The sequence below is a fragment of the Hemitrygon akajei genome, chromosome 3 (genome assembly GCF_048418815.1).
Source record: "Hemitrygon akajei chromosome 3, sHemAka1.3, whole genome shotgun sequence".
Classification (NCBI taxonomy): Eukaryota; Metazoa; Chordata; class Chondrichthyes; order Myliobatiformes; family Dasyatidae; genus Hemitrygon; species Hemitrygon akajei.
In genome coordinates, this window is record NC_133126.1 from 196,548,940 (window position 1) to 196,576,274 (window position 27,335).

Consider the following 27,335-nt stretch of genomic DNA (forward strand, 5'->3'; position numbering starts at 1 on the left):
TGCAGGCCTCGGCTCTACGCCCATATTAAATACTACACCCTTCTATTGCAGTCCTGAATAAGAATCTCGGCCGGAAACGTGACTGACCACTTCACTTATCCCGGTCTATAGAGTTGGTCTGTTTTATTATTTGTGTGGTCTTTGTCCCATTTGTCTCGGTACTTCTGAGATCGCCTTTGTATTTTTAGGAATGTGATTCCACTTGATCCCTACCGACAGGTAGATTTGACTGTGTTGCTTACTCTGAAATAAACTGTATATGTTATCTCGAGATGGTGAAACATGCTGGGTCAGTGCTATAGACACCATTTATCGACTATAAGAGTGTATGAACATTATAATTCTTTGACTTGATATCTAATTGTATTAGGAATTTGAACACTTTTATAATTTGATCTTATATTTATACTGTAGTTTTGGCTTTGCAAGCTTCCGACTGGCGCAGACGATGATTTTTGCCATTGAAGAAATAAACCAGAATGCGAATCTCCTCCCAGGGATCACACTCGGGTATAAGATCTACGATGACTGCTCATCCCCTGCGATCGCATCGAAAAGAGCACTGGCTTTGATCAACGGGGAGGAAGAATCAATTGAATATCATCATTGTAGAGGTTCTTCCAACGTCGCTGCCATTATTGGCTGCGATATGTCCACAAATTCCATCGTAACGGCAAGGACAATGGGATCCTTCGGAATTCCGCTGGTAATATATCCAAAATTCCACTGCAATTTTATTAAGGGTGTACCATTTCCTGATTATTAGGTGTGGATTGAGTTGAAATAGGGATACATTTTAATTTGGGAAACGAACACAATAAAAATATTCTATATATTGAGATTTTATAGTAATTGAAACTCATTAGATATACCGTAACGATGCCATAACCCTGGAAGTGGTGAGGATAAACTCAAGTTACCTATTAAATGCTCCCAATAACTTGAGACCCAAATAGCTTCAAACAATAAAGTTCAGCTCTTTGCCTTCACTAATTACTTATCGTGTAGGCCCAGCGAGGTCGTTTCTACCAGAGGAGACGTGGGGACAGTCACTTGCTGACGCGTTAATACCTGTCACTTCGGATAGAAGTGGCTCGTTAGCCGTGGTTGGTAGCCCATCTAGGAGAAAGAAAACTGTAATCTCAAACATCCGCTGCCTACCAGATATACTCAATCATTCGACATGCTTCAGGTGTCATCCCCGAGGTACAATCCAGAGTGAGGTCCGAAAGCAGTCTAACGTTCAATTCAAAGCTGACCAGAAACTCCTGGAAATCGTGCAATTGTAGAACACCATGTGCCTTTGCGGGTCCATTAGTTCATCAGATGTGTGAGGAGATGGGGCTTGCTGCATGGGAGGCTGCTAACTCTCGAAATCATACTAGTCTGTCTTCCGTTTCCTGTATATAGCTGGCACAGTATCACTTGCCGACCCTGACTAACTAAGATCCTCTTAAAAACCATCAGATCCAGTTATGCACCATTCTGTGTAATAAACTGAAAAAAAATTAATACAGTATTTGATAAATCTCTCTGTAATAACACAGAGCCAGCAGAATATAAAGGATACAACTCAGGATCGGAACCTTCTGACCATTGCCGTTTTTCCGAACCAATTCAACTATTAATGAAATACCTATGTTAAGCAGCCCCTTTTGTGTATATGTTCCCCACATTACTCTCTTCTATACATGTTCATATGCTTAAGCTAGCGTGGACGAGTCCGTCGTATTTACTTACCCCATAAATCCTGCCAGCTCATTACACGCACCCCGAATCCCTGGCTAAAAAAATGCTCGGCAAATCTATTTTTAACATAGACCATCTATCCTTAAGTTCATGAGCTCCGGTGTTAGACATTATAAACATGGAAGAAATATACCACTATCTACTCTGTAAATGTATTTTATAAAGGTCAGTTAGACCTCTCCTCAAACTAAGCCTCTCCAGGAAAAACGACCCAAATTTGTCCAAAGTCATTATGGCGTTTACTCCATAATCTAAGAGGATTTCTGGTAAATCTCTTATGCACCTCCTCTGAAGCCTGCACATCATTGCTACAATGGAGCGAACAGAACTGAATGCAAAAATCGTGATTGTGTAACCAGTGCTTTATTAGCAGAAAACATAAATGTCAGTAATTGTCCTTATTTATTCTGCACGCCCTTCATGTTGTATGTTCAATGTTATGGCTATGTGCGAACAAATTAAAACAAAATCACAATGGACCGCAATAGGATTATCTGACACTTACATTTCAAAACCAGACGCTGCTATTCATCTATTTCCTTAACTTCTTTCTCCACAGGTTAGTTACTACTCCACCTGCTCCTGCCTCAGCGATAAAAGAGAATATCCGACATTTTTTAGAACTATCCCTGGCGACCAATACCAGTCCAAACTCCTCTCTGAACTGGTGAGAATCTTTGGCTGGACTTGGATCGGTACTATTAGAAGTAACACCGATTATGGTAATTTTGGAATGCAGGAATTCCTGGAGCATGTGGAAAAGATTGGGATTTGTATTGCTTACTCTGAATCATTTTACAGAACCGACTCGCAAGAGAAAATCAATAAAGTTGTTCAAGTAATTAAACAGGCGTCTACTAAGGTGGTAGTAGCCTTTGTTCACGCTGGTGATATGCGTCTTTTATTGAATGAGATTTGGCGACAAAATGTAACGGGCATACAATGGATTGGAAGTGAGTCTTGGGTGACAAGAAATCTTCTCCCTCCTGAACAAAGAGCGATTTATCTCACTGGGACAATTGGTCCAGCCACCCGAAGGACAGAGATAGATGATCTCAGAGATCATCTTCATAATGTTCATCCTTCCAACTTTCCTGGCAATAACTTAATAACGGAGTTTTGGGAAAGTCTGTTCAGCTGTTCTTTTAGCACCGGCAACGAGACAAGCCCGAATAACTCTCCAGGTCATGTTCAGCAATGCACAGGAAAGGAACAGATGGAAAGCATAGAGAATAGCTACCTTCCAGCCGTAATGGACGGGAGTTCATACCACGTGTATAAAGCAGTCTACTCCATCGCTCACGCCCTGCACGATCTCTTAACTTGTGTCGACGGAGGCGGACCCTTTATGAATAACACATGCGCGAATATTGCGAATTTTGAGCCCTGGCAGGTAGGTCTATATGTTCTGTAGCAAAGATAGAACAAAACTGACAACGGCGACAGGTATGATAGTGGTGTGCGGCTATAGTGTAACTATAGTATAGTGCACTCCATTACGTCCATGTGATTTATCTACTTCAAAACTTTCAGCTTCCCAAGCATCTCACTTTTATTAGCATCTCTAGATATTTTTGCTGCCTCGCCCTCTCGAAGTTCCGTCATACTGCAAATGCAATCCACAGCGAAGACTGATACACAGTAGTTTTATTTTCAGTTTGTTCCCCATTTCTTTCCATTGTTAGTGGCTCTCCAGTGTCATTTACCAGCGGTCCAATACTTAAACTTCATCTATTTCCTCCCTATGTAAATAAAAAATAACATGTTGGTATAATTTTTCATATTTTTGGCTAACCCGTCTTCATATATCATCTCCTCTAGATTCCCAGTACTATCTGTGCTATTATATGCTCTCTCTTTTACTTTTATCTTGCCTTTAACTTCCTTTGTCAGCAAAGCTGTCGTCGACCTGCCTTTAGAATGCTTCATTTATTTGGCATTCATCTACCCGACGCCTTCTGATTTGCTCTCAGAAACACCAGCTATTGCTGCTCTCCCTTCATCTCTGGTAGTGATCGCTTTGAATCAAGTTTAGCCAGCGTTCCTCTGTTGTCTGTGTAATTACCTTTACTCCATTGTAGTATTTATATATCTGACTTTGAATTCGGCCTATGCAATTGCAGAGTGAATTTTTTGACGTTACGATTACTGTTTTCTAAGTATCCTTAACTTTAAGGTCCTTAATCATATGCAGTTCATTACAAAATATCCAATCCAGAATTGCTCATCTTATAGTGAGCTCAACCCAAGATGTCTCAAAAATACATCTCGGAGCAATCTACAAATTCCAGCATCAACTTGTTTTCCTCAGTGTATCTGCGTATTTACATCCCGGTTGACTAAGGAAATATTGGGTTTGTGAGACTTCTGTTTTTTTTTCCTTTCTGCTTTGATTTGTACGCTACAGCGAAGGCCACGTAAAATGTTTCCCATTACCTTTTTCTTAGTCAGCTTCTTCTACCCACAAGGAGTCCATATATCCTGATGGTATGTTAATCTCTTTCTGAAATTTCGATGCCATTATTTACCAGCAGAGGCAATTCTCCTTCTCTGCCTACCGTTTATGATTTCGATAGACTCTGTATCTTTGGATATTACACTCCCAATTGCAATCGTCGTTAAGCACTCACTCTGTGATACCTACAACATCATACTTAACAATTTTGATTGGCTACTGGATCGCCAATCATTTTTCGAATATTGTGTGCATTCAGATATAAGATATTCAGTATTTTTTCACACGCTTTGAAATATTTGGCACCCTTTTAAATTGCAACCCGTCCTACTGAATGCAATTATTCCCACTCAAATGTTTCTTCCCCCTGACAGCCTCAATATACACTATTACCGCTGAAATCCAACATCCCTAACTTCAGTCCTATCAAGCTGGTTGCAACCCACGTGCAAAATTAATTTAAAAACTTCGCAACAGCTCTCACAGTCCTTCCATTGAGAATATTGGTCACCATTGTGTACTTCTCCTTTATGTGGTACTTGTAGTTCAAAACATTTCAATTATGCACGTTCAGGGTGAAATTGCATAACTGTGTTAATGTCGACCAAATTCGTTCAAAGGTTAAAGAAAAGCCTCCTTTGCTGCCTTTCCCCTAGTTGCTGCACTACCTCCGCACCGTAAATTTCACAGCGAAGACTGGAGAAAACGTGTACTTTGATAAAAATGGTGACCCGGTGCCCAGATACGATTTCGTGAATTTACAAACGAATTTCAAGGGCAGCATCGATATTGTAAACGTCGGATATTATGACGGCACGGCTCCATCTGGGCGGGAGATAACGCTGAATGTCGAAGAAATTATGTGGAGTACAAGCGGAAATACGGTATGGTTCTTTTTGCGATGCATTTATGCTGCCGAAATCAAAAATAGATTCATGCCTATAATATTAGTGATATTACAGGAACATGGACGACCAATGACGCTCTTAGTTAATGCAATATAAAGTGCAGTCTCGACAATATAATCCGTTTTCTTACGAGTTTTGAAGAATGAGGGATGTGCTGATTCAAGGACACAGTTCCCCAGGGTAGACGTTGAGATCAGTTGAGCAGTTAGGAGTAAGGGGAAAAATCACGAGTTTGGATGCCTATCGTTTCAGTCTGAGGTGCATTGGCATTTATTTCTATGATGTCTGTGATTCTACGCGGCAGTCTGTTCCATGTCGCTTTTGAATGCCAGATCATGAGTTCTGCTTAAGATGGAAAAAAGGCAGCTATTTGAATGAAATTGAGGCCGAAACGTAACTGGTATTCAATGGGAATTATGGCAAGAATAGAATGGACATGACCAAGCTGCACAGGAGCTCGAAGAACTAAATTGGTCACTCTAAAATCAGTGTCGTTCGGTCCACTTTCTATTTTCTATTTTCCATCGCAGAGCAACATGCTGTAACCTTAATATCATGTATCCACCCGATACATGGACAGCTTCTCCACCAGGCCATCAGTCTAATGTACTCACGCTGAATTGAGTGCACTTTATAAACATTGGCTGTTCTATTTATTATAAATTATTATGATTGCTCATTGCACAATTAGATGGAGACCTAAACTAAATATTTTTACTCTTCGTGCATGTGAAGGATATAAGAAACAACGTTAATTCAATAATTAACCCTAATTTGGCTTCGTTGCGTGATAGTGGCATAGATCTCTACAGCAGCGAGACAAGCAATTCGACCATCTAGTACGTTCGGTACTGTTATGCGCCGTCGTCCCATGGAACTACATTTGGACCTCCAAGCATTTCCATCCATGCACTTATCCAAATTTCTCTTTAATGTTGGTATCAATCCATCATCCAACACTTACGTTGACAGCTTGCTCGGCGCTCTGCAGTTACCGAATACCCCTGTGCCCTGCCGCTCACTGCGCAAGTCGTAGTTTGTCCTTCTGAAGTTCTATCTTGTTATGGTCCGGTCTGGAGCCTGCTTTCCGGGTCTTGATCCGGTCCGCAGACTCCGGACTCCGGGTCATGTAGCCATTCCTTCTTGCACCCTTAAGCCCAAATAAGATTATATTGGCTTAAGCAGGTGCACCTGAGACCTAACGGCTGGCAGGTGTATATAAGAGGCTCTGGTACTGTGTCTAGTTGGGGGGGGGGGCGTCCTGTTTTGCCCTGTTTGTCTTGTACCCGCTGTTCAGTCCGGTTTGGCTTGTTCACGCCATTGTGCTGTTCGTCTGGCTATCCCGTTTCGACCCCGTCTTGGAGTACCCACTGTTAATCATCCAGTTCTGTGAGTCTGTTCTTGTAGTCACCCTGGACCGAGCTCCCTTCCGAACCTTTGCCTCCGTCGGATAAGCAGGCCAGCTGCCGTTTCCCGGCAGAGGACTCTGACCCTTTCCTACCGCTCTCTTCCGACGGGTTGTGCCCCGAATCCTGCCCAGGTGCCCCGCGACTTGCCCAGGCCCCTGTGTTCCTGCCTGGGAGGCCGGACCCTGCCCAGAAGCAATGCGGCCCGCCCAGGGGGCTGTCCTCCCAGCATTCCTTGTCGCATAGACCCATCATTTACCTAGCCAGGGTCCTACCTTCGCCATGAACTCCAGGGTCCTGCCTTCGCCATGAACACTCTGAACCCCAGGATCACCTTTGTTCAGCACGGTCTCCCATCTTGGTCTATCCTTTAGTTGTTCCTGTCCTGACCCTAGTACTTCAGAGCCTGCGTCCTGCATTTGGGTCCAGTCTCCACGTCATATCTGCCATTTACACCATTGTTTTCAGTTGTTCCATATTCCACTACACGTTGAGACACTAGTCCTCACTGTCCAATATCCAAACTGTCTTGGTATCAATTGCAGTTTGCTTATCCAGTGAACCATATTATCATGCTGATAGCCGTAGAGATGACAAGAAACAGCAGACGCAGCATCGATCCCTGCGTCACACCAGTAGTCACAGATATCTAGTCAAAGAGGGTATCATGTCTTGCAAGTCCATGGAATCTCCAGTGAGGATAATTTACTTCGTAATCCCGAATTCCAACAGACTGAAACTTCCTAATGAGTTTCCCAAGAGGGACCTCGGCAAAGGTCGTGCTAAAGTCCCTGTAGTCATCATCTATTGCCCTCATCTACTTTCCTGTTAACTTCCTCGAAAACGCAGCACTATTGGTTAGATCCAAACGGCACCGAACAAAGCCATTTTGAATGTCCCTCCGTCTCTGTATATCCAGACACTCATTTATCCAGTCCATTGAAATACTTTCTAATAAATTACCCACTATTCAGGTTAGCAGCTCCTTCCTTTTCTATATCAGTATTTCACTCTAGATTCGATCTTCTGCAGTCTCCTATATACGTATCTTCTTTACCTGCTACTTATAAGACCGCACATTTCAAATATTTCTGGCAAACCTGAACGTAGGTTTTACGGTCGACATAATCAACACCCAGTTTAAAGAACAACGCGAAACGAAACACTCAATTGCATTTTTCATGTTGGCGAAATGTAAAACATTGTCATGCCGCTGATGTGGAAGGCATGCCTGGAATATTGTTAACTTTAAATGAAGCGAGCGGAGACAGTTGGCTATTTTTGCACGCCACTGCTTCCGAAGGGATAATGGATTGTGCATATTTATGCACTTGGCAAGATGGAAGAAAAATAAGTTAGTTCTAAGAAGAGTGGCTATTGCGAGTGAGGGTCAGTATGAGTGGGGAGTCGAGCCTAGGTTTTACGAGGTTACAGCGAAGATCCACGTAGGCCACATTTAGATTTTTATATTCGTTATGTATTATTTATTTCATTTTGCACACTCAGAGAAGTGGGGAAGCCAGGCAAAGGAGAGGAATGGTACTCTCACGAGATGTGGGAATGTTGAAGTCCTCCTTGATGACTACACCTGTAAGAGGTGGATCCAAATACAGCTTCTAACAGACCGTGTTAAGGAGTTGCAATTGGAACTGGACAAGACTCTCGTCATTTGGAAGGCTGAGGAATTGATAGAAAAGACACAGAAAACTATGTTACATCAGGACGAGGAAAGGGGATCGACACCATTGAAGTGTACCCCATGCCGCCGTGCCCTCACCAAGAGATGTACCGATTTCTGTGCTATTCGTAGCTTTGATCTAGCAGAGCAAATTGACATCAGTCAGGCTCTGGCACCGAGGGTGCGTCTGTGGCTCACCGGGGGCGCGGAATGTTCAGGGCTGCAGTAATGAAAGATTCGTTGATCAGGCAATCAGAATGGATGTCCCGGGTGGTATGTTACCTGCCGGATATACGTGTTAGTCAAATCTCTGATCGATTCTCGTTGTTATTATTATGTGGATGTTGTGCAGCCAGAGGTCGTAGTGCACTTAGTTACAAAATAATTGTTTACGCGAGCCGACGTGGTCCTGGAAAGTTAGTTCGTGGAACTTGCTTCTGCGCTAAAGGCCAGGACCTTCAGCGTTCTAATGTGATGGCTGTTACCTGTGCAATGGGCTAGTGCGCCTATAAATTGCAGGATCGTACTGTTGAAGGCGACGCTGAGCAAATTGTGCAGTAAAGGTGGCTTCAGAAATTTGGTCCTGTATAGAAGAGAGAGTTTGCACCTGATCTAAGGGGCAGTAATATCATAGTGGTATGGCTTACCATTGCTCCACCAAGGGACTTTAAACTTCAGTTTAATGTGCCCTCGAGTCCATAGGATATAGCAGCACAGTAGGGGTATTTGTCCTATCACCATTTCATCACGGCTGATCATTTATTGTCCCTATCAACTCCGTATCCCTTCATGCCCAGACCAATCAGAAATCCAACAACGTCCGTCATAAATATTCCTAAAGAGTTCCACTGATGAAATTCCACAGATTCGCCCCTCCCTGGGTGAAAAAAAAATCTGTCCTCTGTTCGTAGACTTCCTCGCATAGGAAATACATTTGCCTCATCCAATCTATCCCGGCATTTCACCATTCGATACGCTTCAACAAGTTCACTCCTCATTCTTCTGAAGTGTAAAAATGCACTTTAGACATTATCATCAAACGCTCTTAATATGACAAGTTATTCAACCCTGGAATCATTTTCGTGAACTTCCTTTGAACTCTCACCAGTTTTACCGTATCTTTTCTAAGTTCAGTGGCAGAGAACTGCTCAGAATGCTCCAAGTGAGCCCTTCCTAGAATCTCAACATTACCTCCTTACCTTTCAGGGTATGGGATTTCCAAGAGTATGGGATCAAAACCGCCACGACAGCAGGTTTGTCGGGAAATATATTGTTCATCACGCATGCAAGGACAGAAATTGAATGCTGATGTTTGATGCAACTATAGTTTTGTTTTGACTATGTTCAGAGTTCATACTCGAATGCAGTATACAGTGTAACCCAGAAGGACTTCTTGAATGATTCACTTGCAATCGCAAGACCCCGTTGGAAGCATGCCTGATTCCCGTCCTTGGTGACGAGACAGGAGGCGAGGCAGCAGTCTACCGTCTGTTGTAGCTAGGACTAATCGTCCATCGGGATTGCCTGCTGCTGCAGTCCTGGTGAGACGATACTGGATGAGTTATCGCTCGAAGACAGTGCTCCGTTGGGAGCTGCCTTCTGGGGAGAGGAGGTGTGACATTACTAGGCAGGGAAATATCACAGTATGCTCAGAGAGGACAGACTGGAGCAGTCGTCCAGCGAGGCCATATGGGTAGAGGTCTGAGACATGGAAGTATGAATATGTTCGTAGGATCACATAACATCACACACCAGTTGGGGAGTTTTCAAAGAGCAAACATAGATCGCTGACTGTTGCCAGAATTTTCCGGTGTGATAACGTGATGTTAATTTACCATATACTTATTGGGACTACAATAATGAAAAAAGAGTTAGGTAGGCAAGAATATATAAAATATATAGTGAAAAAAACGTCCTTTATAAGTGCACAGAATTCCAAATAGATTTGAAATAGTCCTTGGGAACTAGATCAGTTTGATCGGATCGTGTCTATAACATTTTTGGAGAGGGAGGCGTATCTTGGTGCATATTGGTACCAACGACAATTGAAGAAAGTAAAGCAATGAGGAGCTAAAAGAGAATTTAGAGTGTTGTGTATGAAGCTGAAAAGCAGGACACCCAGGTAGTAATTTCTGAATTGCTGCCTGTCCCAAGTGCTATTAAGACGATTTGACAGATAAGATCGTGGCTGTGAAGCTGTTGCAGTTGGCAGGGTTTCAGGAATTTGATTAATTGGTAACTCTTCGGGGGGTATTTTTACCTGTTTGAAAATGACGGTTTCCACGTGAAACATAGGGTGCAGGTTTGTGAGCTGTTAGGGTGTGGGTTTAACTAGGCAGCGGTGTGGGGACCGGAGTTAAGGGACAAGGGATAGGTCTTCGTCGTCGTGGCTATCCCTCGAGGTCGAGAATGATGGTCTTCGTTCTGTTTCCACGAAGCGAAGAAGCCTATGCGTGTATTTGTTTAAAGTGTACTTGATGTTGTACTCCAAGAAGCAGAAGATACATCACAAATCAACCAACAGATACCAATATCAAGGAAACCACGACGATTGGAGCTGATAGATTTGTTGCAGCCTTCATCCGCCTTCACAGACAATGAGTTTGAAGTAACTTCGTCCACCTGTTCCACTATTGAGGTCTTGGTTGGATTGTTCTATGTCAGGAACTGACCCTCGACCTTACCGCCATGGGGGACTCGTCCAGGAACTTAGCTCCAGATGGCATCGCTCTCTGGATCTAAGAACCACATAAGCTTCTCCACCACGACAAGGTGGCAATCCACGGAGAAGTCAGGTTAGGATGGATGATAAAAATATAAATGTAGCGTACAGCCAGTTTGTCAGGAAAGGCAGGCAAGTGATGGGACTTAGTTTGCAACCAGTAAACTGGGTATCAAAGCATTAATGATGTAGATCTGAAAGGATAGCAAATACGGTACTCAATGTGTTGCATCTAAATGTGCGTAGTATAAGAAATAAGGTGGATAATTTTGTTGCAATATTACAGATTACCAGGTATGATGTTATGGCCATCACTGAATCATGGCTGAAGGATAGTTTGAAGTTGGGAGCAGAACGTCCAGGTTTACACGTCATATCGGAAGGATTGGAGGGTAGATGAAGGGGTGGTGAGGCTCCATTGGTAATTATAGGTATGAAATCAGTAATATGGTGTTGCATACGATTGCAAGATGCTGAATACTTGTTGGTTGAGTTAAGATACTGCAAGCGTTAAAGGACGTTGATGTTGACGTTGTATATATATATATATATATATATATATATATATATATATATATATATATATATATATATACAGCAGTTGCCGTTGACCCTGCTGGGGGATCAACTATACTAGTTCAGTGTTATGTAAAGAGCCAGAGGTGATCTGGAAGCTGAAGGTAAAATAACGCTTTGGAGCCAGTGATTAGAATATAATTGTGTTAAGTTTCAAACTTGATAGGGAGAAAATGAAGTCTGATGTATTAGTATTTGAGTAGAGTAAGGGAAATTACAATGGTATGAGAGAGAAGTTGGTCCAAATAATTTGGAAAGAGCTGCTGGCAGGGATATCAGTAGAGCAGCAATGGCGTTCATTGGTGAGAAAAATGAGGAAGGTACAGGATATGTGTATTCCAAAATGAAGAAATAGTTAAGCTGGGAAGGAAAAGATTGGGAAGTTTGAAATAATCGACAGAGAGCAACTAAAATATCATTAGAAGGGAAAAGCCGGAATATGAAAACAAGCTGGCAAGTAATATCAAAGTTTGTTTGTTTTTTTAAGTACGTTAAACATAAAAGAGAAATGAGAGTGGATATAGGCCTGCAAGAAACTGAGGAAGTAGTCATAATTACAGGGGTCAATGAAATGGCTGATGAATTTAATGAGTATTTTGCGTCAGTTTTCTCTGTGGATGGCACTAGCAATATCCCTGATGTTGTAGTGTGTGAAGGTACTGTTACAGGGAGAAGGTGCTCAAAAAATCTGAAACACCTAAAGGTACATAACCTAGCCGGTCCAGTGCAACTGCATCCAGGGTTCTGAAAAAGGCAGCGTTAGAGATGACAGTGGCATTAGAAAAGATCTTTCAAAAAATCATTAGTCTGGCATGGTCCCGGAGGATGTGAAATTGCGAACGTTACTCCGCTCCTTTACAAAGGAAGAAGGCAGCAGAAAGAAAATTATAGGCCAGCCTGAACTCAGTGTTTGGGAAGATATTAGAGTCAATTTTTATGGATGAGTCTATGGAGTATTTGGTGAAACCAGACAAGATAGTGCAATGTCAGCATGTTTTCCTTCGGGGAAAAATCCCTAATTACGAACATGTTGGAAATTTTGAGGAGATTACAATTAGGATAGTTAATGCGGATGCAGTGCATGTTGTATATTGAACTTACAGAAGGCCTTTGACAAGTCGCCACACAATCAGCTACTTACCAAGTTAACAGCCCATGACATTGCAGGTAGGGTACAAACACGGTGAGAGCATCGGCTGTTTTGTAGGAGGCAGGCAGTGGCGGGGGGGGAGACGAAGGATCTTTTCCTGGTTGGCTGGCAGTGATTAGAGGTGCACTGCAGGATTCGGTGTTGGGACCATCTCTTTGTAAGGTGTTTAAAATCTCTAATTTAGGTGTAGTAGATGCAGTGTATATGGATTTCAGCGAGACATTTGTCAAGGTACTCTATGCAAAGCTTAATGAGAAAGTAAGGAGGCATTGTAGCCTAGGGGACGTTATTTTGTGGATCCTGAGCTGGCTTGCCCAGAGAAGGCAATGAGTGGTTGTAGACGGGTCATATTCTGCATGATGATACGTTATCACTGGGGTGCCTCAGGGATCTGTTTTCAGACCCCTAGATCTGAAATAGGATTTTTGCAAATATCTGGATGAAAAAGTGAAGGGACGAGTTAGTAAATTTACCGGTGACATAAATTTTCGTTGAGATGTGGATAGTGTGGAGGATTGTCAGAGTTTCCGGTGGGATATTGATATGATACGAAACTGGGCTGAGCAGTGGCAGATGGAGTTCAACCCAAAAAATTGTGAGGGAGTTAATTTTGATAGGACAAATATGAGGACAAAATATGTTATTCATGGTATGAATCGTGGCTCTGTGGAGGATCACAGTGATCTTTGGGTCTGAGTCCATAGTACACTCAAAGCTTCTGCTCAGTGTGACTCTGTGGTTTAGAAAGCGTACGGTACATTGGCCTTCATCAGTTGTGGCATTAGGTTTAGGAGCCAACAGGTAATGCTGCATCTATATAGGACCCTTATCAGACCCCCTTGGAGTACTGTCTTCAGTTCCGGTCTCCTCACTGTAGCAAGGATATGTAAACGATATAAATGGTGCAGAGGAGATTTTGAAGGATGTTCCCTGGATTGGAGAGCATGCCTTATGAGAATAGGTTGAGTGAACTCTGCCTATTTTGCTTGGACTGACGGAGGATGAGAGATGACCTGATCGGGGTGTATCAGATAATGACAGGCATTGATCGTGTGGATAGTCAGAATTTTTTTCCCCCGAAGCTGAAATGGCTAGCAGGAGGGGGCACAGTTTTAAGGTGGTTGGAAGTAGTATAGAGGACATATCAGGGGTACGTTTTTTTCTTTACGCAGAGCGCTGTGAGTGTGTGAAATCGGCTGCCGGCGACGCTGATGCAGGCTGATACGATAGGGTCTTTTAAGAGACTCCTGTACAGTTACATGGAGCTCGGAAAAATAGCAGATTATGTGTAACACTAGTTAATTTCTCAGGTAAGGACATGGGCCGAAGGGCCTGCATTGTGCTATATGTTCTCTATGTTTCTAAGTTTCTAGCAAGAGGATAGCAAGGGGGAAAATATCCTCAGAAAGACCAGAGTGGTAACCTGGGCCTGGAACGGAAAAGGATAGGGACGTTTTTAAAGGGATATTTTTGCATCTCTATTTACTCGGCGGCTTCACACAGAGTTTACATCAGTGAAACAAAGCGGCAGTGAGGTCATGAACGCTAGATAGATTACAGAGAAGAACGGGTTTCTACCTTGAGATAGATTTGTGGGTATAGACACCCAGGAAATGATCATTTGCTCCCTGTGTGAGACGAACGCAGAAAATACAGGAGTCCTAGCAGTCCAAAGGAAAATATGCTTAGCCTCAAATAACCTGCGTCCATTGCCGTCTGGCTGATGTTTTTCTGCTGTTTTTAAAAGGGTTTAAAATAATCAAGGAACATTTTAATCTGTGAGCCTGACATCAGTCGTTGAAAAGTTATTCGAAAGTATTCGAAATGACCGGGTATATATGTATTTGTGTCTACAGGGACGGATTAAGCATAGTGAATATGGGTTTGGTTGTGGCAGATCGTGTCTGGCCAAACTTATTATTTACTTACGAGGAAAGCTGATAAAGGTAGGACATTGGCTGTAGTCTGCATGGGATTTAGCAAGGCTTTTGACAAGATCCCTTATCCTTGGTTAGTATGTTCAGTCGTTTAGCGTTGAACATGACCAATAAATGTGATTGGACATTGCTTTAGCACTGAAGGACAGAGAGTGGTATCAGATCATTGCCTTTCTGACGCCAGCAAGTCAGATGAACTGATGAACTTATTAAATACCTTGCATACTTCCTCATTGTGGAAGACACTGTCTGTATGCCAGATTTGGTGAGTGTCAGGGGACCGGATTGAACGCCTTAATGATTACAAAAGAAAAGTGGTAGGCCAATTCAAAAGTCTTAAGGTAGATAACTTCCCAGAGTGTTCAAAAAAAGAGGTTTCTGCAGAGAAAGCGGCTACACTGTTCATGTTCTTTCAGTAATCATTCGAATCTGGCATAGTCAAAAAGAGGTGTCTAAAGAGGTAACTGGTGCATTGGTCACATTCCTTAAATAATCAGTTAAATCTGGCATAGCCAGGAAGATGTCTCTACACAGTTTATGTAGGGAGGAAGACAAAGAGACGATATCATATGCAACACAACATACTGGAGGAACTTAGAAGACCAGGCAGCATCTGTGGAAAAGAGTGCAGTTGATGCTTCTCACCCAGACATTTCCGCAGGCCCGAAGCTTCGAATGTACACTTTTTCATATATGAGGCTTGGCCTGCAAAGTTCTTCCTGCATGTTGTGTGTGTTATTTGGATTTCCGGCATCTGTAAAGTTTCTTTAGTTTGTGATGTATAGCAAGGATTTGTTAGAGGAAATATACTGACATGGATAGAGGAATTTCTGACAGGCAGCGGTAGGGCAACGAGATAGAATATAGATGCCTTTACTGGTTGGCTGCTAGTGACCAGTGATGTTCCTTGGGAGACAGTATTGGGACAGCGAATTTTTGCATTGTTTGCAAATGATTTAGATAGTGGAATTGATAGCTTTGTGTTAATGTTTGTGTATGATAAGAAAATAGGTGGAGGAATATGTGATGAAGCAATGCGATTGCAGCAGGACGTAGGTAAGTTAACTAAGGGGTAAGGAGATGGCAGTTGAAATACAGTTTTGGGAAAAGATTTACAATTCACATTGGTTGAAGGATCAATGATGCCGACTATTATCTAACTCAGACTCAGAATAAGGTTTAATATTACAGGGATATGCCTGTGAAATTTGTTAACCTAGCAGAAGAAGCTAAATGCAACGCATAATATAGAAGATATAGAGATAGATAGATAGATAGATAGTTAAATAAATAAATAAGTAAATAGATTTATAACAACACACACACGCACATATATATATATATGAAAATCGTTCAAAACACAGAAATCATATCTATTTAAAAAGTGAGTAATCTTCACGTTCAAGTTCCATTCAGAAATAGGATGATAGAGTGGAATAAGCTGTTACTAAATCGCGGTGTGTGTGTGCTTTGAGTCTACCTGATGGTATCAGTGAGAAAAAGTCATGCCCTGCGTGCTGGCGTCCTTAATACCGTACGTTCTGCCTTTCTAAGATACCGCTCCTTGCAGATGCCCTGCATAGTTTGTACGCTAGTGTGCAAGATGGAGCCAACTCAATTTACGGTCCTCTGCAGCTACTTTCGGTCAGGTGCTATAGCATTCCCCCCCACCCCGCACACCCCAACCCCAAAGCAGCCAGTGCTGCAGTCTGACACAATGCTCTCTGCAGAACATCTACAGATTTTTCCTTGATTGTTATTGTTGCTATACAAAATTTATTCAAACACCTAATGAAGTATAGTCGCTGTCCTGCCTTTTTATAGCTTCATCGGTATATTAGGACCAGGTGAAGTCCTCAGAGATCTTAATATTCAGGAACTTAAAACGGCTCATTCTCTCCACTTCTGTTCCCCGTACGAGAAATGGTATGTGTTCCTTCGTATTACACTTGCTGATCTACACAGTTAGATATTTCGTCATACTGATGTTGATTGCAAGGTTGTTGCTGCCACACCACTCCACGAGCTGGTATATCTCGCTCCTGTATGCCCTCGCGGCTCCATCTGAGATTCTACTAACAATGGCTGCATTGTTTATAGATGGTATTTGAGCTGTGCCGAGCCACACAGTTATATGTGTGGAGCGAGCAGAGCAGTCGGCTAAGCACATGCCTCTAAGTTGCACCATTGTTCATCGTCAGCGAGAAGAGGTGTTCTCACGAAACCACACAGATTCTGGTTTTTCACTAAGGGAAGTAGATGATGCAATTGCAGGAATTACAGAGGCTATCGGGGTGTACAGAGTACCAGGTTCTGTAACTAACCATTCACGATTGTGGGAATAATGCTGTTAAATGCTGAGCTATAGTAGATGTGCAGCAACCTGACATAGGTTGTTATATTGTCCAGGGAATCTAACGCCGTGTGACGGGCGCGCCAATGAAATTGTATCTGTGGCTAACCCATTGTGGCGCTAGGCAAATTACATTGGATACAGATTGTGGAGAACATTCAAACATCAGATGCTCAAAGGGCTATACATGTCCTCGTGCAAGACCACCAGAAGATTATTACAGAGTATGGGTCTGTGGTAAATAAGACAAAATCAATGCATGCGTTTATTTCAGGGGGAACAGAATATAAAAACAAGGAGACAATTCTGAAACTTTGTAAGACGCTGGTCTGGCTGCAATTTGAGTATTGACAAAAGCTCTCGCTCCCTTATATCACTAAGTACCTATTTTCATCACAGATTATCCAAAAGAGATTACAGAGGATGTTTCCGGGAACGAAGGGGTTAACATACGAGGGACGTTTGGCAGCTTTGGGACTGCACTCACTGGAATTTAGAATTACGCGCGGGATATCATTAAAAAGAACCGAATATTGAAAGGGTGTGTTAAGTTAGATGCATACTGGGAACAGCCACAAAGTTGAGGGGTGACCTCTCAGAACAGAAGTTAGGAATTTGCTTTCTTGTTTTTTAGCCAAAAAGTAGTGAATCTGTAGAATATTCTGCGACAAATTGTGTTGGGGCGGGGTAGGGAAGTCCGTGTCAATTTTTGAAGCGGATGTTGATAGATTCCTGATTGGTCGGGCATCCAGTTTAAAGTAAGTCGACAACTGCATGGCCTTGAATGGGATCCGCTATCATGATGAAATGGCACAGCGACTACAATGGGCTAATTTGCTCCTATGCCTTATGGTCTAATGGATGAATCGGGCTGTATCCACTGAGTAGGTTACCTATATCAAGAATCTGGATAATAACTTGGTAAACTGGTTAGGTAAAATTGCGGGTGACACCAAGATCATGATTGTAGTGGACAGTGAGAAAGAGAAACAACAAAATGGATCTAGACCAGCTGGAAAGAAATGGAAAAACAATAGCTGATAGAATGTAATGTAGACCAGTGTGAGGTACTCTACTTAGGGAGAATCAAAGCCGGATGTATTATACGGGGAACACCACTGGACCGCAGAGTGCAGTAGAACAATGGAATCAAGAAGCATATAAGGTAAATATCCATAATTCCTTCAAAGACCCTCCTCAGGTAGATAGGTTTACCAAGAAATATTTTGGCACATTGGCCTCTATTAATCACTGTACTTCGTACAAGAGTTGTCATGGCATGTTGAAATTGTATAAGACGTTGATAAAGCCTAATTGAGATAATTGCATGCAGTTTTATACACCTTTCGACATGAACTATGTTAATGATATTGACAGACTGTCGAAAAAATTTGGCAAGGATTTTGCCGGAATCTGGTTACAAGTAAAAATAAATAGGCTGGGTCTTGTTCTCTAAAACCCACGGAGTCTGAGGGGTAATTTTACCGTGGTATACAAAAGTATGCGGACTACAAATGAGGTAAAGACAAGCAAGCTTATTAAACTGCAGATCCTGGGTAATGTGTGAAAAGTGGACTATTTAAATGGAATATTGTGGGGAAATTCTTCACTCAGATCGCGGTGTGCAAGTGGTGGATCGCGTTTCAGTATCAACGTTTGAGTTAAATTTAGATCGCTATACGGTTGGAAGCCGTTCTAAAGAGAAATGGTCTGTTGAGCGATCGGTTGGACTAGGTCTTTATTCAATATGCTATTGCACATGTAATCTTTTATTGTCAATAAAGTCCTGCTTAATACAATACGCAGCGGAGTCTAGACTGTTTAAGTCTGTTTTCTGAGGAATTTCATAGAAAGAGGGATGACGTTACTCAAAAATGTAAGGTTCCCATTGTAAATGTAACTGTGCTGAACAGTTTGGCTGCATCGGAAAAGGGGAAAGTGTCACAAGGTAAGACAGTCATTGTTTCAAACATTGTCTTGTCTCAGATATTGGTGAATCGCCGAGGTTCTCTCCTGTCGAGATTTGTAGAGGACAAATCATGAGATATGTTTAGGATGGAGTCAGGCAGATATTTGGAAGGAATTAGGAGTGAGGGAAAACGATACAGAATAGGATTTGAGGCCACTATTGATCAGCCATTATCTGACCGAATAGTGAAAGAGGCTCGAAAGCCGTGTGGCTGATTCTGATATGATTATGTCCCTGTCTGAAGTTACCTTCTGTTTCCCTTCCCACAATAATATTTAGTAACATGTGAACAGTGTTGCTTATCGCCAACTTGCTTGTGTACTCAAGTATAAACATTTACAGGCACTCTTCTTTGGGGAACATATTAAGCTCTGATCACGTACTACTCGTTATTCATTTACTTCAGGGCAACCATTCGCTATTACGAAATTCGTACTTTATCTTCCCTCCATGAGACAAAATATCTTCATATCTCTAGTGTCAAAGAGCCATTCAAACATCCCGCCAGTTGTGGCTTAATATTTCTCAGATATATTAATGCTCAGCATGCCCAACAGCTGTATTTGCAAATCCAGTAAAGAATCATGGGATGGTTGCTATTTCTTCAGATACCACGAGCGGTTTGCTCTGAACCCTGTCCTCCTGGAACAAGGAAAGTCAGCCGGAAAGGGCAGCCGATATGTTGTTTTAACTGTGCAGAGTGTGCGGATGGCGAGATCAGCAACATCACAGGTAAGTGCTGAGATGTGCAGCAATGTCCCATCATCCCGAAGATTTGTGCCCACACACATTTTCATGTCATATTATTATTTTCCCAGACTCCACTGATTGCATCAAATGTCCATCGGAATACTGGTCCAATGAGGCAAAAACCCAATGTGTTCTCAAGAAGGTTGAGTTTCTATCTTTTGGAGAAGTTTTGGGGTTTGTATTAGTGACGCTTGTTCTGGTGGGAGTGTGCTTTACATTGGCCACCGTTGCCATTTTCTACCGGTTTCGGGAGACTCCCGTGGTTAAAGCAAATAACTCCGAACTCAGTTTCTTGCTGCTATTCGCCCTCCTGCTTTGCTTCATTTGTTCTCTCGCCTTCATTGGACAGCCGTCTGATTGGTCTTGCATGTTGCGCCGCACAGGTTTCGTTGTTGTATTCGTTCTCTGCATTTCCTGCATCTTGGGCAAAACTGTTCTTGTCGTTGTTGCCTTCAAAGCAACTCTACCCAACAGCAGTGTGATGACCTGCTTCGGACCCGCACAACAACGTTCAGGCGTCTTCATGCTTACTCTTTTACAAGGTTTAGTTTGCGTTGTCTGGCTGAGTGTTTCCCCTCCTTACCCATTGAGAAACACGAGCCATTACCGAGATACCGTTATTCTAGAATGTAATGTGGGCTCATTGATCGCCTTTTACTTGGTGTCGGCCTATATTGCTCTGTTGTCTATTGTGTGCTTAGTGCTTGCATTCCTTGCCCGGAAACTCCCGGACAGTTTCAACGATGCCAAGTACATCACCTTCAGCATGCTCATCTTTTGTGCTGTTTGGATAACATTTATTCCAGCCTATGTGAGCTCTCCGGGAAAGTACACCGTGGCTGTCGAAGTGTTCGCTATCTGGGCATCGAGCTTCGGTCTGCTCATCTGTATTTTTGCACCAAAATGTTACATTATCTTACTGAAACCGGATATTAATACAAAGAAACACATGATGGCGAAAGGGTCTTCACTGTAACTACCTGAATACTTTTATATCATTATGTCATCCGTGTGTGTAATCCTCGCTAATAAAATGTTTTGATTTTTTTTCTGATGTGCGTATAGTTTAACTTACTGAGAATTGAACTTTGATGTTTTAAATTTATTTGTAAACTATTGTGAATAATTTGGAGTGGTTTGTGCGAACATTTAACAGAAAGTATGATCAAGACATAATGTAATGCATCATACATATTTCTGGTTACTTAATGACTAACCTTTACTAGCTAAAAACTCTCCTCAGCTAGTACTAATCCAACATTTATATAAACCAGGTTCTATCACAAATTCTGAATAAAACTTGTGTAAGTTTAATCTTTGCAAGGTATTTAAGCAATTTTATTATTAGATCCATGTAAGAAATTAGTTATCGCGTATTTCTTAATTGGATGTTAGTGTTGAAGATTAAGAAGTACTTCACGAATGTATTGGACCTCAAGTACATTCATGAGTTACATCGAAGGTACGCATTTGAACAACTGTAATACGATAACCGTCAGGTAATCATGCATTGCTTGATATACTGCAGTGGTGAAGTTAATCTGATAACTGAAAGGTTCCAAGTACCTGGTAGTCTAAAAACAAATAATTTTGAACCAGATAATTTGGAATTAGTAGAAACTTCGTCAAATATTGTGCATATTATATAACTGAGGTGGACATTAAATGTCATACAAAAAACTTAATAGAGGAGGGAAAGAAAACCCAGGGAATTACCATTCTGTCGCTTGGACAGGAATAGCTGGAAAATCTCGCAAATCCTTGGTATCAAATTACCAAAAGAAATATAATAATAACATGTCTATGCTGAGTCACCCTGCATTTTCTGAAGACTGGTTATATTTTTGGCTAATCGCAGACAATCGGTGTTGTGTGACGGGACGATTTCTGACATATTGGTACTCTAACTGGCAATCGAATAATTATGCTAGGACTGAAGAATCATGTTTAAATCCACCCGTGTGGTTACGCTTAATCCATCAAAATTAATAATTAAAACTAATGTTACGTACCCCGTAAATGGGTGTCCTACCAGCAAAGATAGAAGTATCCGTTGGAGTCTGGTACTATTTTCAAAACCGTGTTTATTAGTAAAATATACAAATCAATATCAACAATGCAAATATACAGATAATACACGTTAGCAATACTAAACCTAAAAGTGTGGATATAATAATAATCAATAATAAACGAGCTCTATCGTTGTCTAGGGGATAATGAATTATCATGGGAAAGTCTAAAGTTCAGTTCTGTTCATGTAGGCTGAGGTAGTTGTTGGTTCTTTTGTTGTAACCGTTGGAGGGGGAGAGAGAGAGGGCGAAAAAACAGTGACAGCTACAGTCAGTCAAACCTCCTTTACGTTCTTGATCCGTCGATGTGTTGTTGTGGCCATTCAGGTATGATCCCTGTCGCCTTTAGCTAGACCGTTCTGCTATGGTGGACTCGTCACACAGGCAAGGGTGGACACATACACAAGCCCCCACCGGCCTCGCTATAAACACTGTGAGTTAAAATCGACCAATCCTTCGTTCGGTCTCCGATGCCCCACACCTTCTCGTGGCTTCCAACACTTAAGCAGTGCTCACTAGTGTGTCTCCTGGTGCGTCTCCTGGTGTGTCTCCCCAGACCTCACTTTTATTCCTACTCACGGGGTCTCAGGCGACAATCAGTTTTGAATGGCTTAGTCCATCAAACCAGCCCATTCCGGCTGTCCACTGAGGAATTTTAATGAACAGAATGGTACCAAGTAAACAGCCCTCTCCGGAGCCATAATTCTTTCAGGAGTCATAATATGGTGGAACAACAAGTCTCTCTCTCCCGGTGTTATCTCTCCCTTATCTGAAGCAAATGTTCCAGTCCCAGTATGTTTTCCCATTGTCTCTCTTTCTCTCTCATTAGCAGCGTGGTAACAGTAACAGTTTGTAATTCTCCCAGAGGAGGGGGACATGGGCAACTCTGTACCCTTCTACCCATCAGAGTTGTTCATCCTTCGTAACACTGATAAACCAGAGAGATTAGTGCTAAAACATTCATGCTACTGCCTGTAAGTACTTTCTACGTTCTCACCTGAGCGCATGGGATACTCATGAATGCTTCTGTTCCACCCACTTTGCGAAGACATACCGGTTGGTAGGTGAACTTCTCATTGTAAATAGTCTACAGATTAGGTTCAGATTAAAATCGGGATTTGTAGGGCAGAGTGTCTCGAAGGGGCGAAGGCCCAAATCACGCTTTATTTTAAGAACATAATACAGAGGTACCTGACACGTAACACGTTCTTGTGATGCGCTAACTAGGAAGCTGCGGGAGTGTTTAAATTTGATGGAAGAACCGAAATGTCAAGGGTAAGTGTGGCGCTGTTACAAACACACCGAGCCCTGTGAAACTAGATGACATAATTTGATTCCAAGCAATTATTACATGTTGTATATTACAATGTCTCTCTGGTGCTTGCCGATCCATCACCTGTCCATTCCCTTTTCCCCTTCTGCATACCCCTCCCCAGACTCAGTGCACAAATGAGACCCAAATCACTATCAGATTTATCACCACTCATATATGTCATGAAATGTGCATTTTTTCGGCAGCAGTACAGTGTAATACAATCCAATACGTTAGATCAGTATAGTAATCAGCAAACATCTCTGCAAATCAACAATGCTGCATTTGATTCTGCTACATAAAGTACAAAAGTAATTGTAAAGTTCAAGTTAAACACAGTCGGGAAATTAAAATTTTTTTAATCACTAAACAGCATTATTCGGCAAAGGTCTGTGAAGCAGCTTGTTCTTATGTTATTTTCCTGGATTGTTAACAAAGTCATCAATTACTTTATACGCAGTCTTCCATATGTCACTGATCGTGAAACTGTCTGAGAGGATAACCGAGCAGTAATTCACAGAAAATCCACAATGAAAGCGTGAGAGAAAAATGGCAATAGTGGTTTAGATTACTTATCTTCATGAGCAAATCCTGGAAGATGTTTCATATAAAATTGATAATAGAAGTGTTATATATACGTGTAATTTGTCAGAAAATATGTATTTATGAAAGAGGCATATCCAGTGGCATGCAAAGGTTTGGGTACCACTGGTCAAAATTTCTGTTACTGTGTATAGCTGAACGAGTAACAGAGGACCTGACTTCCAAACGGCATAAAGTTAAAGATGACACGTTCCTTAACATTATAAGGAAGATAACATATTTTTTTTATATTTCCATCTTTTACAGTTTCAAAATAACAAAAAAGGAAAATTGCCCGAAGCAAAAGTTTAGGCACACTGAATGGTCAGTCCTTAGTAACACCCCCTTGGCAAGTGTCACAGCCTGTAAACGCTTTCTGTAACAGCTGAGACTCTCTCAATTCTTCTTTGGGGGATTTTTGCCCATTCTTCCTTACATAAGCCTACTGTGAGATTCTTGGGTCGTCTTGCATGCGCTGCTCTTTTGAGGTCTATCCACAGATATTCGACGATGCTTCGGTCGGGGTACTGTGAGGGTCATGGCAAAACCTTGAGCATGCGCCTCTTCAGGTAGCACTTTGTGGATTTTGAAGTATGCTGATGATCATTATCCTGTTGTAGAAGTCATTCTGTTTTCATCTTAGGCTTTTTTATAGGCGGTCTGATGTTTGCTTCAAAAATTTGTTGGTATTTGATTGCACTACTTTTTTCTCTCTCCCAGTGAAATGTTCCCCGTACCACTGGCTGCAACACAAGCCCAAAGCATGATCGATCCACACCCGTGCTTAACCGTTGGAGAGGTGTACTTTTCATGAAATTCTGCACCCTCTTTTCTTCAAACATACATTTGCTTATTGCGTCCAAAAAGTTCTATTTTAACTTCATCAGTCCACAGGACTTGTTTCAAAAATGCACCAGGCTTGTTTAGATGCTACTTTGTAAACTTCTGATGCTGAATTTTGTGGTGAGGACGCAGCAAATATTTTCTTCTGATATCTCTTCCATGAAGGTCATATTTCTGCAGGTGTTACTGCACAGTAGACCAGTGCACCACCACACCAGAGCCTGCTCCATCTTCTTGAAAGACTTTTGCAGTCAAGCGGGGGTTTTGATTTGCCTTTCTAGCAATCCTACGAGCAGTTCTCTCTGAAAGTTTTCTTGGTCTTCCCGACCTCAACTTTGTCTCCACCGTTCCTGTTAACTGCCATTTCTTAATTACAGTATGAACTGTGGAAAAGGCTACCTGAAAATGCTTTGCTATCTTCTTATAGCCTTCTCCTGCTTAGTAGGCATCATTTATTTTAATGTTCAGAGTGCTAGACAGTTGCTTAGAGGAGCACATGCCTGCTGATTTTACGACATGGTTTGAGCAATCAGGGTACTTATAAAGGTTTGAAATTTGCATTACTTGGCCTTTCCTAGAGATTACATCAAAAAGCCATGGCCCTAACAAGCTGATTAAGGTCTGAGACCTTGGTAAATATTATCTGAGAGCTCAAATATCTTGGGCTGCCAAAACTGTTGCATGGTGCTCCTTTCCTTTTTTTTTTCACTCTAAAATTGTACAAAACAAAAGAAAAAAATACACTAATCTTGCATAAAACGTTGAAAATCATGTTCCGTCTTTAACTTTATGACTTTTGGAGATCAGTTCATCTTCTACACACTTAATTATTCAGAGTAACAGAAACTTTGACCAGGGGTGCCCAAACCTTTGCATACCAATTTATTTACAAATGTATCGGATATATTTTGTATCCAAAGTTAGTTAGCAGATGTAACGTATTACACTTTTCCAAAAACTCTTTTATAAATATTGAATAAACGTTTGTATAACATAAGGACTAATAGATTCCAGGAACATATCTTCTGATATATTCAGTCATGTGCTTAATGCAAGGCAACTACTATGGTCAGTTCTGCACCAGTTACTCGTTATGCACCGTAATGCTGCAAAATACACTGCGGGTAAACTATAACAGACGATTTAGTATTCAATGAAAGTGATATGGTCAATAAAGACGCCAGAAACATCAGAATATAATAATATGCATTCTTATGTGGCAAAAGAAAGAAGCAAATACAATTCTGTCATGAACTCGACCCGTCAGGCAGGATCTATGGAAAGAAATTGACAGTCAATGTTACGGTTCGTGACACTTCACTGAACCACATCCTCCCAGAATCACTTCAAAAAATCCTACTCATTTTTTTTAATAAAAGTAATGTCATTCACCGAGGCATAGGGGAAACATTTCAATACTCCTTCGGGTGAAATCTGAAGCGTCTTCTGTTTTGTGATTTGCAAATCAAGTAGCAGTAATGGAGAGGAATAAGCACTGGATATTTCGGGGCCAGATCATAAATCAGACTGAAAAGGAAAGGGGCACAAGCGAGAATACGAAGATTATGTGAGGGGAACGAGCAAAAGCTGCCAGGTAATATGTGGAATCAGGTGAGAAGAGCATAAAACCATAAGACACAGAGACCGAATTAGACCATTCAGCCCAGCCAGTTTGCTCCAGCACTACATCATTTCTGATGCCACTCAACCCCATTTCCAACATATCGACTGATGTCCTGACGGATCAGGGATCGATCAATTTTCGACGAAAATAAAGGCACCGAACTGGCAGAATATGACTCAGATTTCCAAATGTCTGCTTAACAATATTCCTTACCACTGTTCTAAGGGGTCTGCCCCCAATTTTGAGACTGCGTTGTTTAGTTCTAGATACCTGCACCTTAGAAAAGTCCTCTCCAGATTCACCATATTTAGTTTCCAACAGTAGGTAGGTTTCAATGATAACCTCACGCATTCTTTTAAATTCCATTACCTACAAACCCAGAGCTGCCAAATGTTCATCACACTTAAAGGCCTTCATTCTGGTATCATGTTCGTGAACATCCTTTGAATTGTCTACAATGACAACACATCCTTTCTGAAGTATGATTCACAGAACTGTTGGCAATACGCCAAGTGCCGCAAGACTACTGTCTTATGAAGACTCAGCATTATCTCCCTGATTTTACATACTATACCATTTTAAATAAATGACAACATTGCATTTGCTTTCTTTAACGCAGGTTCGACCTGTAAGTTAAACTGCTGGGAGTCTTGCATGAGTGCCCCTACGTCGCTCTGCACCTCTGGGGCTTCACCTTCTTCTGAATAAGATATTAGTCCGCATTATTGTTCCTTTCACCTGAACGCATTTTCATACATTTCACAACATGTATTCGCAATTGCGTATTGCATCTGCCACTTTTCAGGCAATATTCTAATTTGACTAATGCTTTCTGCAGTTGTTTTGCTTCCTCAGCAGCACCTGTCCCTACACCCGTCTATGAAATTTTCAACAATGCCATCAACAACGATATCTAAATTATTGGCAAACATTTTGTAAAGGAATCCGAACAGTGTCTCCTCAGGAATACGAATATTCACCGACATCTAACCAGAAAAGTCCCCTTTGATATCCACTCGCTGCGTTCTGCCTGTTAGCTGTCAATGACAGTATCTTTCCTGTAAGGCCGCGAGATTTTATCTTATCAACCACCTTTCTCTGCGGCATGTTATCAAAGGCCTTTGAGAAATGCAAGTACTTGACATCTGCTACATCCTCTTTGTACGCCATGCTTGTTACTTACTCGGAGAGCTCTCAGAGAATTGTCAGGCAGGATTTCCATGGTGTTCTAGCAGCTAATATCCTCATCCTC

At 41.7% G+C, this 27,335-nt stretch overlaps 2 protein-coding genes across 2 annotated transcripts in view; both read left to right on the top strand.

Moving 5' to 3' along the window:
• LOC140724654 (extracellular calcium-sensing receptor-like) overlaps window positions 1-20,629 on the top strand; it is a 32,966-nt gene extending 12,337 nt beyond the window's left edge. The window contains exons 3-8 of the mRNA XM_073039079.1: window positions 415-706; window positions 2,309-3,142; window positions 4,861-5,088; window positions 6,520-6,786; window positions 19,512-19,635; window positions 19,722-20,629. Of these exons, the coding sequence (XP_072895180.1) occupies window positions 415-706; window positions 2,309-3,142; window positions 4,861-5,088; window positions 6,520-6,786; window positions 19,512-19,635; window positions 19,722-20,629 (2,653 nt within the window). The remainder of the gene's footprint in view (window positions 1-414; window positions 707-2,308; window positions 3,143-4,860; window positions 5,089-6,519; window positions 6,787-19,511; window positions 19,636-19,721) is intronic.
• A 2,359-nt stretch (window positions 20,630-22,988) lies between these two features.
• The window catches only part of LOC140724655 (vomeronasal type-2 receptor 1-like), a 71,125-nt gene continuing 66,778 nt past the window's right edge, over window positions 22,989-27,335 (top strand). The window contains exon 1 of the mRNA XM_073039080.1: window positions 22,989-22,997. Within this exon, the coding sequence (XP_072895181.1) occupies window positions 22,989-22,997 (9 nt within the window). The remainder of the gene's footprint in view (window positions 22,998-27,335) is intronic.